Below are 16,450 nucleotides of genomic sequence, written 5' to 3'. Positions count from 1 at the left end.
TGCTTTGTTGCCTTGCCTATGGCTGACCCTAACTATGTACTTATATTGCACATAGTTATTTCAAATTTGTTTTAAATGTATTGTGAAAATACAAGACCAGAACGTGTTTTCTGGAAAACGGGGATTGATAGGCACGTTGCAATCCTTACTGGGCAGAAACCAAAAATAACACAGAACACAAGATTTTTTGTTACGCAGTGAAAGCCTCAAACATGAGATTAAAAATACTGCGGGGCTGCTCTTACTCTTGAGAACCCAAAATAAGACCAATTAAATTAAGGATATGTTCTTTACAAACTCAAATAGCACTTGCTCGGCTACAATCACTAGACATAACTAATGAGAAGTTTGTCTTCAATCTTGAACTCCTTCTTCACTTGAATGATCTTCGACTATTGCTCTTCTTTCTTCACAGCTTCTCTACTGATCTCAAGAGAATTTATGCATATGAAAAAATGATCAAGAACATTTATACATAGACCAAGTGTTTTGACTCTTGTGAAGACTCAATCTTAAGCATACAAGCAAAACTGCTCAAAAATTCTTGCGTCCAAAATCTCTCCCCATATGGACGTCTCCCTTTCCTCAATATATTCAGAGCCAACGTAATCTCTTCAACCCACAAAGATTCTACCCTAATTAGACTCTTATTAGGAAAGGAACTTTAAATATAAGATATCCAACAAATCCTAAAGAAAATCAATTACGAATAGACAAATCCTGAAATGCCTAGGACTTCAATACCATGATTTTATCAATTGGAAAAATCTTTAAAAAACGCAATTACATAAAACCCAAAACCTACTTCCCAAAAACGGACTCCCAATAGGACTGACTCAAATGCATGAGTTGCATTTACCTGAGATTCTCTGAGATCAGCGTGTAGGATACTTCAAAGTTTTGTATGGGAATGCCAACACACCACAAATAGTTCTTGTACCTACATATTGCATATTCATTTCAAATACATTCTATCTAATATTTTGTACTCTAGTTGAAAAAACTAGCTAGCAGTGTTGTTGTCTAACATAGATATATATTTAAATTTTTTCATGTACCTTTAAAACTCAACTATATGTACATTTAGATGCCTTCCTACTCTGTTATTGATTACTAAAGTGATGTTTCTTTTACTCTTTTCTATTGTCTTGTATGCTAAGTGCACACTTTTCCTCTTTCTTAGACAACATATACATTGGCAATTCTGTATTTGTTTGAATAATATATTTTTATTGATCAGCTTGATCGAGGAGGACTTAACTTTCTGGTGACTTTTTCGACAAACTTTCTAGTGACATCACTACTACAAAAAGGTCATCAGACGACGGTGATTTTTTGTTGTGTGATGACCAAACTAACCGTGGTCTAAACGAGTGTTGTGTGATTGAAAAATCAGACAATGGTGATTTCACCGTTGTGTGACAATACTTTGCTCAACAAAATATCTATTTCCGTTGTGTGAATTCTGCGCAAGCATGTGCCTGGCATGGCATGCGCGGGGATGTGTCTGTACATTCAGACAACAGAAGAAAGAATTCACTGTTGTGTGAGATTCATAACACACAACAGATATAACTCATTCTTTGTTGTCTGAGATTCATAACACACAATAGATATTACTCATTCTTTGTTGTCTGAGATATGTAACACACAACAGATATTACTCATTATTTGTTGTCTGAGATTAATAACACACAACTGAAGTGAAATTATATCCCTTGTCTGTTGATTACTCAGACAATGGTGATGATTTCATTTCTGTTGTGTGTTATGAATCTCACACAACAGAACTTTGCTTGCTTTTGTTGTTGGTTGTTAGTTCACACAATTACTCTATTTGGTTTCTATTGTGTGTTATGAATCTCACACAACAGAACTTTGTTTCTTTTGTTGTTGGTTGTTAGTTCACACAACTACTGTATCTGGTTAGCTGTGGTGTGAATATTGTAATCAAATTGGGTAACAAACCGGTGACTGTTGTAGGAAAAGCCTCAATTTTGAACTCTTTTACAGTCAGACAACACATTGATTTGCATTGTGTTGTAAGACTAAATATTGGACAGTAATTACCACATAAAAAGTACTCAAATCCATATCATTCCATTACCATTTTTCAAACATCCATACATTCAAGTGACTAGGTAATGTACCAAACAAGAAAGCATTCCTAGCTAGCTACACATGAATCAAAAGCTGATATAATATCTTTTCGCTTCAACAAAACCTTCTTGTGCCATTTTATTAAGCATCCTGTGCACTATATATACTCTCATTTGCATCACCTCCAAGCTTATTGTGAAGCTTCACGAGTTAGCACATATTGCAGTAGAAGAGCATGATACAGTACCAAAGGGGTTGGTTTTCTCGAGGAATGAAGAACAAGAGCATGTAACCCAAGTTCAAGTGCCTTTTCCCCACTCACTTGCACCAATGAAGCTGCACCATCACTGCTCAAGAGAAAAGCACAACCCATTATGCACTGTTAAAAATGAGAGACCATTATGATTTATGAGAAGTACTGTGATGCCCCGGAAATTCGTGACTATTTTCCGAGGATTTCTGGAATTTAATTTGGTGATTATCGGATGGTTTCAGGGCTAGTGGGTGGAGCAGAAGTGTTTCGGGCGATTAATTAATTGAAATGCACATTTTAGGGTGGTTACGAAGTTGACTTTTTATACGTAGGGAATTTGGGAAAACTTCCTTCACAAAAAGTCGTAGAGCCCGTCGATACGAGTTCGTGCATATGCGGAACGCAAGAATCGAAGTTCGTATGAAGAAGTTATCGCGTTTGGAAAAGTTTCCATTTTGGGTATATATACCTAGCTATTTTTGGAAATTTCCAAAAATAGCTAGGGTTTCTATTTTTGGTAGCCGCTCGGTTTTTCTCTCTCTCCCTCCCGAAACAGAGCCGAAAACAGAGCAAGGAGTCTCCGGCTCCGTTCTCCCTCCTCCGGCCACCAAACCACACCAAACCACTTCCTTTAGCTTCGCCTCAACCTTGCGCAGCTGCCAGTGGCAGCCTTGAGCGGCGGCACGGCCTGTAGCGGCGGCGGTAGCCGCGTTTCCATTTCCGGCCAAACCGAGTTTTCTCCTAGCTCCGGCCACCAAAACTCGAGTTTCTTGGCTTGTTGAACTCGCCTCAACCTCCTGATAAAGTTCCAAGAAGGATCGGACCTGAAGTGAACGTTTTCACTCTCGTCGGAGCTCTCACAGGTTTCTGGAAAATTTCCGGCCAAACCGGACTGTATTCAGGTATTTTCGACCACTTCCGTTCATTTTATGACGTCGAGCTAGTTATGAAAGTTTCTCAGATCGATGAAATGAAGAGGACTAGCCTACCCCCGACACCATAGGCGGTGGTCGGCAGTGGCTCTGCCTCTAATTCCAGCGACCATTTCCGGCCACTTCCGACCACCTCAAGGGCATTTTCTGCCCATTTTTGTGTTCTACATGTTGATACGATCATTTCAACATACAACACTTAAATTTTGGATATCGTCTGATTTAGTTAAGAATTTTACGATTTCGATCATTCGGTTCGTGATCCGTGAGGATCAGGCCGTCCGATCGACTTGTAGTTTTGCTATGATAATCGTAGGACTGTCCTGATGACTTTGGGTGGTCACAGGTGAAGATTCAACCGTTGGATCTTCGTATAAGTGCATTTCTTGAATTGTGCATTAAGTTAATTATTGTTTTGATTAGGTACTTGACGGTTTTGGTTGGGCAGACGTTTGTGATTGAGATATTGGGATTTGGTTGATAGAAGACGCAGCGGGAGTGAGAGGTGAGTAAATCTCACATGGTTCATTTACGAACCGAATTTCCTTATTGCACGATTAATGATTATGTGTGAGAAAATGGTTTTAAGAAAATGAGATTTAAAGTATATAAGAAAATGAATTTCTTGGTTTTACTACGTGTGAACTATAGTTGGTATTAGTGGTCATTCCTGAGTGGATGATTACGTATATATATATATATATATATATATTTACGTGTTTATGTATTGAATGGTGTGACATTGAGGTGTGTGTGGAATTGTGATAACATGATTTTAATCATGTTGTTAATATTTTGATAAATGTTGATTTTGTAAGTTGAATAGAAGGTAGAGAATGTAGGATTCCGAGGATCGAATGGTCCAAGGATCTTTGGTTAATGATAACCGGAGTGTATGTGTTCTGAGGACAGGGAGGTCCAAAGTTCGACCGTTAAATAATAACGGGGATATATTGTTCTGAGGATAAGGAGGTCCAAAGTTCGAGGGTTATTAAGTTAACCTGGGTCGTTTACTTGAACCTAGGCCAAGGTGACAGGTGACGATGTGGTTAGAGCTCTAACGTGTTGTGGGATGGGACCAAAGTGGTGATATTTGTGATTTGAGGATTTTGAGATTGTATTCCTTGTTGTTTCCCATGAGTGGGGTTGATGTTCTCATTGTGATGTTGAGATTGTTGGATGTTTACTTGAGTAAATTTAAGGACTTGTGATTTATTAAATCAATCGTTCATTTCTTATTTACTCACAAGTCACGAGCTTTGCAAAAAGCTTACCGGGTTTTATGTTGTTGCAATCCCGGTACACTATTCAAACGGTGTAGCGGATAACCCTGCAGGTCAGGAGTATCAAGGTCGAGATCGAGCGGTGTAGGACATCGGTGTTAAATACTGCACTTAACCTATTTTGGTGTGCTGTAGACTCTCTCGGACTTAATGTTTTATCTTTGTTGGTATTGTAAATATTGGCTCGAGAGATAGTTTGCTACAAGGTTTATATTATGGTTTGCAAGACGCAGGTTAAGAAAAAAAATTCAGGACGTTATTTGTGTTGGTTGTTATTCATGTTTCGGATTTTGAATTTGTTATTCAAAATTCGGGGCGTGACAAGTACCTAAACATAGACACATATATAGATAATCTTATGATAAAAGCATTGCCAGCAATAACTGTACCCCCATAATATAAAGTTTTGGATAGATGTAGATGAGGTGTGGGTAATTATTTTCTCTGTAAAAAAGGTAATGTACTTCATACTCAATGAATTTGACAAGCACAACCAAAATTTCCAAAATTCAAATCTTCCAAGTTCCAAATAAACAAGTTCATAATCAAACAGTCCCAACTCCCAAATAAAGTTAAAAACAAGTTCCAAACATTGTAGAATGATAAAGTAAAACTGCAAATGGACATTCCAATTTCCAACGGCTTCATTTCAGTATCTTCCAGCAGTGAGTTCATTGAGCTTGGACAGAAGGCTTGCTCCCTACAATTCAAAAACATAACCAAAAGCAATTCAAAGACATGACCAGCAGCAATTCAAAACGAAAAAATGTGACCAGTCATTCAAAAACATGACCAACAATTTAAAAACAATCAAGTAATCAACACCAACTAGGTTCTGCGACAACACTAACAACAGTTTGCTTGCCTTTGTTTTGGAAGCTTTTACAGCCTTCTCTCCACTTTGTTTGTCTGCAAATTCTGTGGAAAAAATGTACAGAGCTAATGATACACTGAGTCAAACATTGAAAATACTAAAAACAAAGAAAAGAAATTAAAAAAAAAACAAACATCAGTACCTATCTCAGCTTGCTGACTGAATCAAAACAGAAAGTACCGTTATCAAAACCAAAATTGATGGCAGATGTTCCTGACAGACAGTGGGTCGGAGAGATCGATGGGTTAGAGACCAACATCCCAACAATGAACTGATGAAGTATAAAGGGAAGGTTTTACTTACAGTGGATCGGAGAGGTCAAACCGGCGAAGACTCAAACCAAAGCTGAGGTAGAACTTTGAAGCGAGTCAAGTGACGACAGGTGGACAGAGTGGGTCGGCGGCGGTTCAGCGAAAATGGTGGCCGAGACTCCGAGAAAGAGAGAGAGTCGTAGTGTCGAAGAGATGAGAGAGAGAGAGAGAGAGAGAGAGAGAGAGAGAGAGAGTCGAAGTGTCGGCGGTTTAGCGAAAATGGTGGCCGAGACTCCGAGAGAGAGAGTCAAAGTGTCGGCTGTTTAGCGAAAATGGTGGCCAAGACTCTGAGAGAGAGAGTCGAACTGCTGAAGAGTGTGAACTGAAAGCGGCTGCTGAAGAGTGTGAACTGAGAGACTGAGCGGATTGGGACTTAGGGTTAGGTGACTTAGGTCTTTAGTTGGGTTAGGAATCGCCTCTGCACACATACTGTAAGCTTGATTATAACTACCACTAATATGCAAACATGTGTCGATTGTATCCATCTTCAGGCCTTCGGCTTTTTTTCTTTTGATTTCTTGGGCCAGGGCCCGGACCGTATTATATTTATTTCGGGCCGGGCCTTGCAAAACAGATAAAATAAATTCTAAAGCCCGGACCGTTCGGGCCTGTCCTGGGCCAGTTCCGGGTCGGGTTTCGGGTTTCCGGACTAAAATCCCAGCCCTATTCAAATTTGATTTTCGAAACTCCCTCCAATTCTTTTGTCCTTTTAACATTGTTTTTTGGACTAAAAATGGGGACTAATCACTATTGGATAAAAGGCCTCATCTCTCTCTCCTCTCTATCCTAGCAGATTTTAAAGAGTAAAGAAGCCTTATCTCTATCAATACTTCACCATTCACCCATTCGATCTCTATCTCTCTCCATTTTAGCTCTGTCTTCTCTCCACAACTCCTCCTGCCTTACTGCTCTAAGTTTTAATTTAGTCGCCTAATTTACCCATTAAAGAGAGGATCCTGTTTGAGCCTTTCATATTGGGGTCAAGCTCAATCGATGTCTTTCAATTTGAAACCTTATTTGCAAGATGAAGTCTTGAGACATCATTGTGGAGACCATTAATTGTAGTGTTTATTCATTAAAAGTTGGTATGTTTTTTTTTTTTTTTAGGGCAATGGAAGATTAATCCATTGATATAAAATTATAACGACCTCACTCGGTCAAGCATGAAGGGTAAAAACCACCCCTCATATTACAATGCATGCTCATCAGAGAAACTGAAACCCAAAGGAAATCCAAAAAACTAAAATCCAAAACAGCAAAAGCAATAAACTAAAAAAGCAAGAACCCAACACCTTCTAACGTATGACACCTCCTTGATATTTTTGACGCCTAAGACCCTTGTGGTGTACATCGCTAAGACCAAACAGGCAACATCACACGCTAGAAGATGGAGGGGAACATCTCCTACTCAGACTGGGAGGCAAGCAAAGCAACCGCCCACTCATGCCCACCATGCACACTGTCAGGACCATCCCTAGTTGAAACTAAAACTATGGACTCCGAACCTCCACAGACAGACGTTGCTGCCTTGACCTTGTTTCTCTGTCCCCAAGGCCTGCCCTTCTTCTTGTAGACCTTGGGAGGAGATGTCCCTTCACCTCCACCAAACCACTAGAGGAAAATTCTAGCCCTAAGTTTTCTGGTTGCAGAGTAGCCGGGACAAGAGATAAACCATGTTTAGCCCTTCTACCCACCTCAGGGTCCTCCTCCTCCCGAGGACAACGTACTCCAACCACTGGAGCAGCAGCAGAAGTGCCTTCTGACTTATGTGAAGACACCAGCCTTGGAAGAGGCCGAATCTGCACATGTTTCTTCTTCAGCATGCTAGGCACCTTGAAAGTCGAAAGCAAGGAAGGAGAAGGCTAGGAGTTAGCCCTAAACACGAGGGCTGGAAGAGCCAGACCTGGTGCCTGCGTCAAGTCCTCCTCCACCACAGTGTCGACCTCCACCTCACCCTCTCTAAGGCATCTCTGCCGTCCATGATTCAGCAGGGCGCACAGGCTACACCGCCCCAGAAGCCTCTCATACCTGAACCGCAATGTGAGAATGTCAATAGGAGAAACCCTAACCCTACTATCCAGGCGTACCGGGTCGTTGATGGGCAAAGTAAGTCGAACCCGAGCTTCTCCACGACGCAGGGCTACACGGTCCACCTCCAAAACCTCTCTAATAGTTCCTCCCACCAGCCGGACCGTGGGTTCCATCAAGATGCCCTGTGGGATGCCTTGAAGCACAACCCAGATCTAAACAAAATCAAGCTTCACCGCAGGAATCTCTAAGAAGCCATCATAATCATTTAACAAGATCATAGCACGTTGAAAGCCCCACGGGCCTCCCTTCTTCACACGAGCGACATCACATTCATGGGTGAACATAAACAGAAAATGATCACCCCGTGGCTGGACCTCCACAGTCCCCGTCAGTCGCCACATAGATCTCACCGTACTCTGGAAAGAATCCAAAACCACCGCCCTATAGGTATAAAGTTTCCCCACCAAGTAAAAGTGACGAGCGAGAAACTCCTTCCCCAGAACCCTAAGGTTCCCCAAATCCACAGGTTCTTCACCCTCTCTGAGCGATAATTTGGTCGCTAGCCTGGTAGTCGTGGAGGCAATAGCAGCACACAACTTCGAAAAAACTACCCTAACCCTAGCAGAGCGAGAGAGAGGGGGAGTAAAAGTCACGGTATTTCTTATTAAAAGTTGGTATGTTATAATAACATTAAATTCATCTAACTTTTTTTTATTATCCTTTGTCAATGAATGATTATCCTGTCCTATCATTTTATCAAAGAACTTGGATGCTTTTGTGATCTACTTTTATTGGATTTATAATCATATCAAGTCTTCCATAGTTGGGTTGGTCATTCCTCAATCACCGATTGTGCCTACAGGTATATTCAGCTACCATATTGGATTGATCAATATGGTCTTTTCATGTTTTAGAGATGCTGCAGAATTTTACTTTCTAGATGCTTTTAATTTCGGACAGGTTAGATATGACAGATTAGATTATTTGATTACTCAATCATATTATGTGTTGAACTATGCGTTGAATCGATTACCAAAACTTGAAATCATGTTTGAGATATATGTGGTAGAATCGCAGGTAGCACTTGAATAGTAGGAGGTAGACTAATGCTCATTTAAGCATTACCAAAACAAAGTTTCTATTGGGCTTTGGAGTTAGCATGTTAAGAATCCAGAGCCGAATACAAAGGCCCATTAACTAGAGGTATAAATGCATTTGTGGAGCACATTTCTTCTCCATAGTTCACTGCAGCAACTCTGCTAGGCGATGTCAATTACGGCGACGGCGACGGAGCACCTCCTGAAGGACCTTATTATAATGCAAATCTTGACCAGGGTTCCGATCAAATCTCCAATCCGATTCAGCTGCATCTCAAATGCTAGAGTTCCAAAATACTCTTCAATCAGCAATTCGCCAAATCGCAATTCAAATTCACTTCTGAGAGTAAAACCCTCAGTCGCAGACTTCTCCTCTCAACCTCCTCTAAATTGCAATCCTAGGCCGTAAGTGACGGCCGTTTCCCAACGACTCTTGGATCAGAATGCAGCTGATCTTCTAAATAAACCGCTAATCTTCTAGGTGGACAGTAGCATAGTTATGTTGAAATTCAATGTCGTGGGGGTTGAAAACTGTTGAAAGTTAATGCACATTGATCATGTAAGATAATCTACATCAATTTAGAGAAGTCTAGAGCAATCAAGTGAAGTCTAAGAGTTGCTAGATTAATCTAGAATGGTTATGTAAGTAAGTGTAGGAAGACTGTAGAACTATCATGTAAGAATGACAAGGCTGTAGATTAATCATGGAAGTGTAAGTAGGAACTAGAAGTATCTATCAAGTTTATCATGGTCTAGAAAGATCTATTAAGGTGTGGTTAATTATAATTAACCACAAGTAATGTTGGTGGTCATAGTAAGCCACAATGTCGGCTTACAAGATCTATAAATATGAGATATACTCTTGTAATCAATAAGTAAAAAAAAAGAAACATCAAGGAGAAACAATTAAGCTGAAAGTGAAAAGCTTTCCAATCTCTTTCTCCTCTTTTTCAAAGTTATTGTCCTACTAATAAACTCCTTTTCTCAAACTCTTGCTCGTAAAACTCAAGTCCTAAACACATTGTCCTAGCCCACTACGGCCAAAGCTTCCGCACCAAATTATAATAGTGATATCAGAGCCACAAATTCTAACAGTGGTGTCAGAGCCACAAATTTTAACACTGGTATCAAAGATCATCTATTTGGGGCTTTGATTTTTGTCTTCCATCATGTCTACCTATACCTTGAACCAAACATCAATTGCCCTTCCCATCTTCAAGGGAGAAAACTATGATTTTTGGAGTATCAAGATGAGGGTTCTCGACTTTAGGGAGGATCTATGGGACATAGTAGACAAAGGGTTCTCGACTCTAGAAAATCCGATGGTGGAACAGTTGAGGCAAGAAAAGAAAGAAAAGTTAAGGGATAGTAGTGCTCTTTTCGCCATTCAACAAGCGGTGGACGATGCAAAATTTTCAAGAATCATGGGAGCTACTACATCAAAAGAAGCTTGGGATCTACTAAAGGAGGAGTTTCAAGGAACTGCAAAGGTACGTTCAGTCAAATTACAAACTATGAGAAGAGATTTAGAAAATTTGAAAATAAAAGATTCTGAGATCGTAAAAAATTACTATTCCAGAGTAAAGGAAATAGTAAATCAATTAAGAGCCTATGGTGACTATGTTAGTGAGACTAGAGTAGTTGAAAAAAATACTCATTAGCCTCACTGAAAAATATGATCCAATAGTAACTACCATTGAACATCCAAAAGACATATCGACTCTTCCGGTGACAAAATTGATAGGCCCTTTAGAAGCTTATGAGAAAAGATTGAGTAGTTGGAATAAAAATCATATAGAAAGTGCATTCCGATTTAAACTCAATATTCGATCTCAGAAAAATGAAAAAAAAAAAAAAGAACTTTGAAGAATTTTCTAGAGGAGGAGATAGACCCAAATATTGGGAAAATAAAAACGTTGCTAAGAAAAAAAAGAAATTATCCTCTATGTGGGATTTGCAAAAAGAATAATCATCAAGAAGAAGATTGTTGGTTTTGGGGAAAACCAAAATGCCCAAACTGTAACAAGTTTGGTCATATCGAGGAAAATTGTTTCCTCAAGAAAAATCACCGAGCAGACTTTTCAGAAGAAAATGAGCAAGATGAGCATCTTTTCAATACAAGTCACTCGGCGATTGAAGACAAAAACAAGAAGTGCTACGTCGACAACGGTTGCAACAACCATATGTCATGAGAAAAAATCATTTTCTCCAATCTTGATACTTCACAAAAGTCTCAAGTGAAATTGAGAAATGGAGAAATGTTAAAGACAAAAGGAAAAGGTACGATTTCCATCCCGATTAATTTAGGAACTAAATATATTAATGATGTTCTATTAGTTCTAGCTTGGAGCATAATCTCCCAAGTGTCGGAAAAATGATGGAAAATGGATATGCTATATTATTTCGTGGAGACTTTTGCAAATATTTGATAAGAATAGAAGGCTAATATTCAAAATAAGGATGAAAAATAGAAATTTTCCAATTCAATGGCAACAAATGGCCATGAAAGCAGAAGTCAAGAAGAAAAATATTTGCCTAGAGAAAAAACAGTCGAGGACTCAATCACATCAAGCAAATAAAGAAGAAAGCTCAAATCCTTCGAAGTCTAAAAGATGTGAAGTTGCAATAAAAAAGAAAGCTGGAGAAAGGCTATGTAAGAAGAAAGCTGAAGGAAGGTTGTGGAAAAAGAAAGCAAGAGCCAGAACACTTTCACTAAGGCACTTCCAAGATCAAGACTTGAATTCCTACAAAATTGCTCGAAGTATCATCAATGTGCATTAAGGAGAGGTGTTGAAAGTTAATGCACATTGATCACATAAGATAATCTACATCAATCTAGAGAAGTCTAGAGCAATCAAGTGAAGTCTAAGAGTTGCTAAATTAATCTAGAATGATTGTGCAAGTAGGTGTAGGAAGACTCTAGAACTATCATGTAAGAATGGCAAGGCTCTAGATTAATCATGAAAGTGTAATTAGGAACTAGAAGTATCTAACAAGTTTATAATGGTCTAAAAAGATCTATTAAGGTGTCGTTAATAATTATAAAAATTACATAGTAGCACATAACCAAAAATGTAAACACAGAAAACCCACTTTAAAAAAGATTTATACAAACAAGGACATGAGCCCAAGCCCAAAAGCCAAATGATGCAAGCTTGACTCCTAATTTTAATGAAAAATGACCAAAGTGCTCGAGTTTCATCACAATTTACAGACATGCCGTTGAGTGAATCCAATATCCAATACCCAACACAGAAACCCCAAAACCCAGAGCTCAAATGCTACCTAATCATGGCGACCATTAGCGAAGCTCTATAATCGGTAAAAGCGATGGAGCTAACGTAGTAGCAGAGGTCAAAATTGACATAGATTAGGACTTTGCTCGACATCAACGCCACAAGACCGAGGGCGGTGCATCACATCAAGCTCGAAAAGCTTGTTCGGAGGCTCATGATTCACCACAACTGGGTTGACGGCAGCGGGGTCCTCGCCATGTTGCTCGGCGGCGGAACCAGCGACACGTCACCGGCGTACAACCGCTTCATGTATTGGGTAACGAGTTTAGTTTTGCCCCCTGGTTTTGGTTTTGAATTTGGATGATTTAGGGAAATTGACAATGTGATGGGTGTTGGTGTTGGAATTAGGAGTTAGGAGTTAGGTTTTGTTGGAAATGGTGGAGCGATTGTCTGAGATGGAAAAGGAGGAGCGTTTGCCTGGGTATTACTCGAAGGAGGTGTGGATTAAGAATGTGTTTGAAGCTTGGGAGAAGAAGAATGGTAGGATGATGGAACAGTTATAAAAGGTATGGAGTATCTGCATTGTGTTTTACTTATGCACTTGGTTTGGGTATTTGTTCAGCCATGAAGGTTTATGCTGGACGTTGCAGGAGTTTGAATAGATTATGTGTAGTGAGTAGAGTTATGTAAGGGAGGAATAAAGTATACTTTTGAAACATTGGGTTCAAAAAGATCCAGCAATTACTGCTTCTAGCATAGATTCTGAAATGTCTTATGTAGTAGAATCATTGCAAGTTGATGTTTTAGTTGTGGTGAAATGATGAATCTTGTATCCAAATTTTAGTAACCCGAGATTCAACTGGAGGCTTCAATTTCATTCATGGCTGCTCCTGCTACTGCTGCTACTATTGCTCCTGCTACTGCTGCTGCTCTTGCTACTGCAAATGCAGTTGCTACTGAACCAAGGACACGTTCAGTAAGAAAGAAGAAAAGAAGTTTGATGAAGAGCTCTGAGATTCTCTCTCTTAGCAACGTGTAAAAGGAAGAGAATTTTTTTTCTTTTTCTTTTGAGAAGTAACATAAAGAGATTATTCTCAGGAAAAAAAAAAAGTAACATAAAGGGATTAAAAGTCAAAAGAAATAGTTAAGGGTAAAAAAGTAAATTAACTCATGACATGTGGCAAGTGGAGAGCAAATTGTCCTTATTTGTAAGATTTAGTCCTTATAAATTTAATTCAATCTAGTTAAAGGTAAAAAAGTCAATTAACTCATGACATGTGGCAAATGGAGAGTAGGTTGTCCTTAGAGCATATCAAACAGCTTATCTATAATTTCTCTATTATAGAGAAGCAAAAATTAAAATCTCCAAAAAAAATTCTGCTCTAACTCCAACAGATTCTCTATTTTAAAGATTCCATAATTCTTCCCTAAATCATTCCCTAAAATTTTACAAATTGTTGTAAATATAGGGAATTTTGTTTCCTCTCTCATCACTATGTTTATTTTAGGGATATTATAGGGAATCTATTGGACCAAAATAGCCAAATTTTTCCCTAAGATGGAGAAAAATCAAGATATGGGGAAGCTGTTGGAGTTGCTCTTATTTGTAAGATTTAGTCCTTATATGTCTAATTCAATCTTTAAAGGATGTATTTGTTAAGTCATCTTTTATCAATAACTTATATGTAATTTGTTACAATAATTAACCATAAGCAATGTCGGTAGTCATATTAAGCCACAATGTCGGCTTACAAGATCTATAAAAATGAGATGTACTTTTGTAATCAATAAGTAAGAATGCCTCCCAGCTAGGCTGGGTTCCAAACCTCTTTCAAAAAAAAATAAAAAAAAATTAAAAAAAAAGAATAAGAAGTACCAAGGAGAAACAATTAAGCTAGAAGTGAAAAGCTTTCCTCTGTTGTTCCAATCTGTTCTCCTCTTTTTCAAAGTTATTGTCCTATAAACTCATTCTCTCAAACTCTTGCTCCTAAAACTCAAGTCCTAAACACATTGTCCTAGTCCACTACTGCTAAAGCTTCCACACTAAATTATAACAGTGGTATCAAAGCCACGAATTCTAACAAAAACAAATTAGATATATAGGATTTTGTCTTCAGTGCAAGGATGTTGCAGATTGCTGCAATCAGTATAGCCTTGGGATGGGACTCTGTGACGTGAATCACGTGATATGTACAATTTACGGAGACTCTACTCTAGCTAAATGATTCTCATAGGCTGAACGAGAACTAGACACGAGAATCAAGCTTGCCCCGAAATCAATTAGATGTATAAATGAAGAGGAATGGTTGCTATTAGCATTCATGTTATAGCTGCTCTGTCACTCCTCACTTTGCCCCTGCTCTGGTGCATTACAAAATATATTTGTTACTCATTATTCAAATCACTATTGAAATTGTTTTTCACAGTAGTGACTAGTCATAACTTGGCAGTCACTCATTCACACCATGATAAACTATGTTCCTAAACCAACTCTTTTAGTTTTTTGTTTGTAACTTGGAGTGGCCACAAATCTATATAAACCTCAGCCTTATTATATGTTACTTGAAGCTCTCGTAGGTTTTTGTCAATAAAGAGACTTTGATTGGAAGTTTTATTAACTCCAGCATCTTAGGGACTATCATTTTTCATGTATTAGAATGTTTTCTATAGGCAGGTGCCTTGCAAGAACTTCAATGATGTGTGTGTGTGTGTGTGTGTGTTTAATCTAGTTGATCACTCACATCACTCCCCTATTATGTACGTACACAGGCTGGATCGATGTGTTTCTACTATTATTTTGTTGAAACATGAATAGAAAGTTTGAGCCTCTATGTGGTGGAACCAAATCACGGAAATATTAGTTTTGAATGACTGTAAATGTTTAGTAGACTGAATATTTAAAAGTATGTTACGTTTTTGTAGGGATATGAATGTTTAGTTGCAGAGGAAGTATTTGGAACTGATTGCAGGACGATGGCTCAACATTGCAGTACTTGAGGTGCATGTGGATTATTGATGTGCTCGATAGCACTATAGAAATCCCCATTTCGGAGGCTTTTGTTTGTGACTTCATTGATATTTGTCGCAAATTTTGTGACTGTTATATTTATCTTGCATCCTATTTAACTATGGGATAACCACTGCAAGTGGCCTAGTGGTTCTTGCCTAGTTGCATATGCTCCCCAACTTAGGTTTGAACCCAAAGCTGTCAAAGTGGCCAGGCATTGTGCTGCAATGCACAGTTAGAGCATTTCACATGTGCCGAAAGGGTTTATCTTGGGACTTGGAACCCTTTGGGTTTCCATTGACAAAGTAAAAAAAAAAAAAAAAAACTATGGGATGGTTGTATCTATCATGTTTTTGGGATGAAATGATATCAAGGCTTTGATTCAATTTGAATCTCTATTTGTCTAGTGTCGGATGCATTGGCTGCTAAAGACCAATCGTGCTTCATTGAACTTCCACTTTGCTATGTATATATGCTTGAATGAACTAATTGCATGAGATTTGGAATATGAAGGTGCTTTTTTAGATCCCATCCTGATGATTACTTCAGGTGTTGGGAGGTTTAGCCACTTTAGATTCGATCATTGTATTTTTCTCATATTTGGAGTCGATTACTTAGCTGCTCGTTTGTTAGGTCCATAATTACCTAGTAATTATTCCCCTAATCTTGCACTTTTTCTTAACCTTTGTGTTTATTTATATATATATTTATTATGTTTTCCTTATCATGCTAGGAAATGATGGAGAAGCTTGGAAATGCACTAAAAAGTCAATCTTACCACATTTTCCGGCTCTGGCTAGGAGAAACCGAGCTAGGCAAGGAAGGAGGAGCGGAAGACTGATCAAATAAACTTCAAATGAGTTGAAACTTTTCAGATCCATTCTATACATCCTAAGGATCATTTCTTATGAATTGTTCAAGAGCTAGTTCAGAGTGGAAGGCCTTCAAAATTTCGGCCCAAGTTTCTGACTAAAAGACAAAAACTGCAAGGACCTGTACGAATTCCGGCAGCATTTCCGGCCACACCACGGTGAACTAAGCTTTGAAATTTTATCAGGATGATATACAATCATGGAGGAATATTTGGTATGAAGAATAAGGCTAATTCCGAAGTCTTGGTGGAGATTGAATTGAAGGAAGAAAGTGTGAAAAAATGACGAAATGAGAGTGAACGCCGGTCAAAGCCGGATTCCGACCAAGTTGGCCAGCCAAGAACATGTGTGGAGGACAAGGAAGAGCTGATTAGGGTTAGAGACTTCATGTGGGAAGACTTTAGGTCTAGGTTATTTTGAAATTCAAAATTTAAAAGTTGACAAGTAGTCTCAT

At 38.8% G+C, this 16,450-nt stretch overlaps 1 protein-coding gene across 1 annotated transcript; it reads right to left on the bottom strand.

Moving 5' to 3' along the window:
- Nucleotides 1-7,615: 7,615 nt before the first annotated feature.
- Nucleotides 7,616-8,185, bottom strand: LOC112171328. Its single transcript, XM_024308527.1, has 2 exons — nt 8,018-8,185; nt 7,616-7,966 (listed from the first exon to the last, which is right to left on the bottom strand). The coding sequence occupies exons 1-2, from the start codon at nt 8,183-8,185 to the stop codon at nt 7,616-7,618; spliced, it is 519 nt and encodes a 172-aa protein (XP_024164295.1).
- Nucleotides 8,186-16,450: the final 8,265 nt, after the last annotated feature.

The sequence above is a fragment of the Rosa chinensis genome, chromosome 6, assembly GCF_002994745.2.
Source record: "Rosa chinensis cultivar Old Blush chromosome 6, RchiOBHm-V2, whole genome shotgun sequence".
Taxonomy (NCBI): domain Eukaryota; kingdom Viridiplantae; phylum Streptophyta; class Magnoliopsida; order Rosales; family Rosaceae; genus Rosa; species Rosa chinensis.
This window is presented reverse-complemented; position numbering and strand designations above follow the sequence as displayed.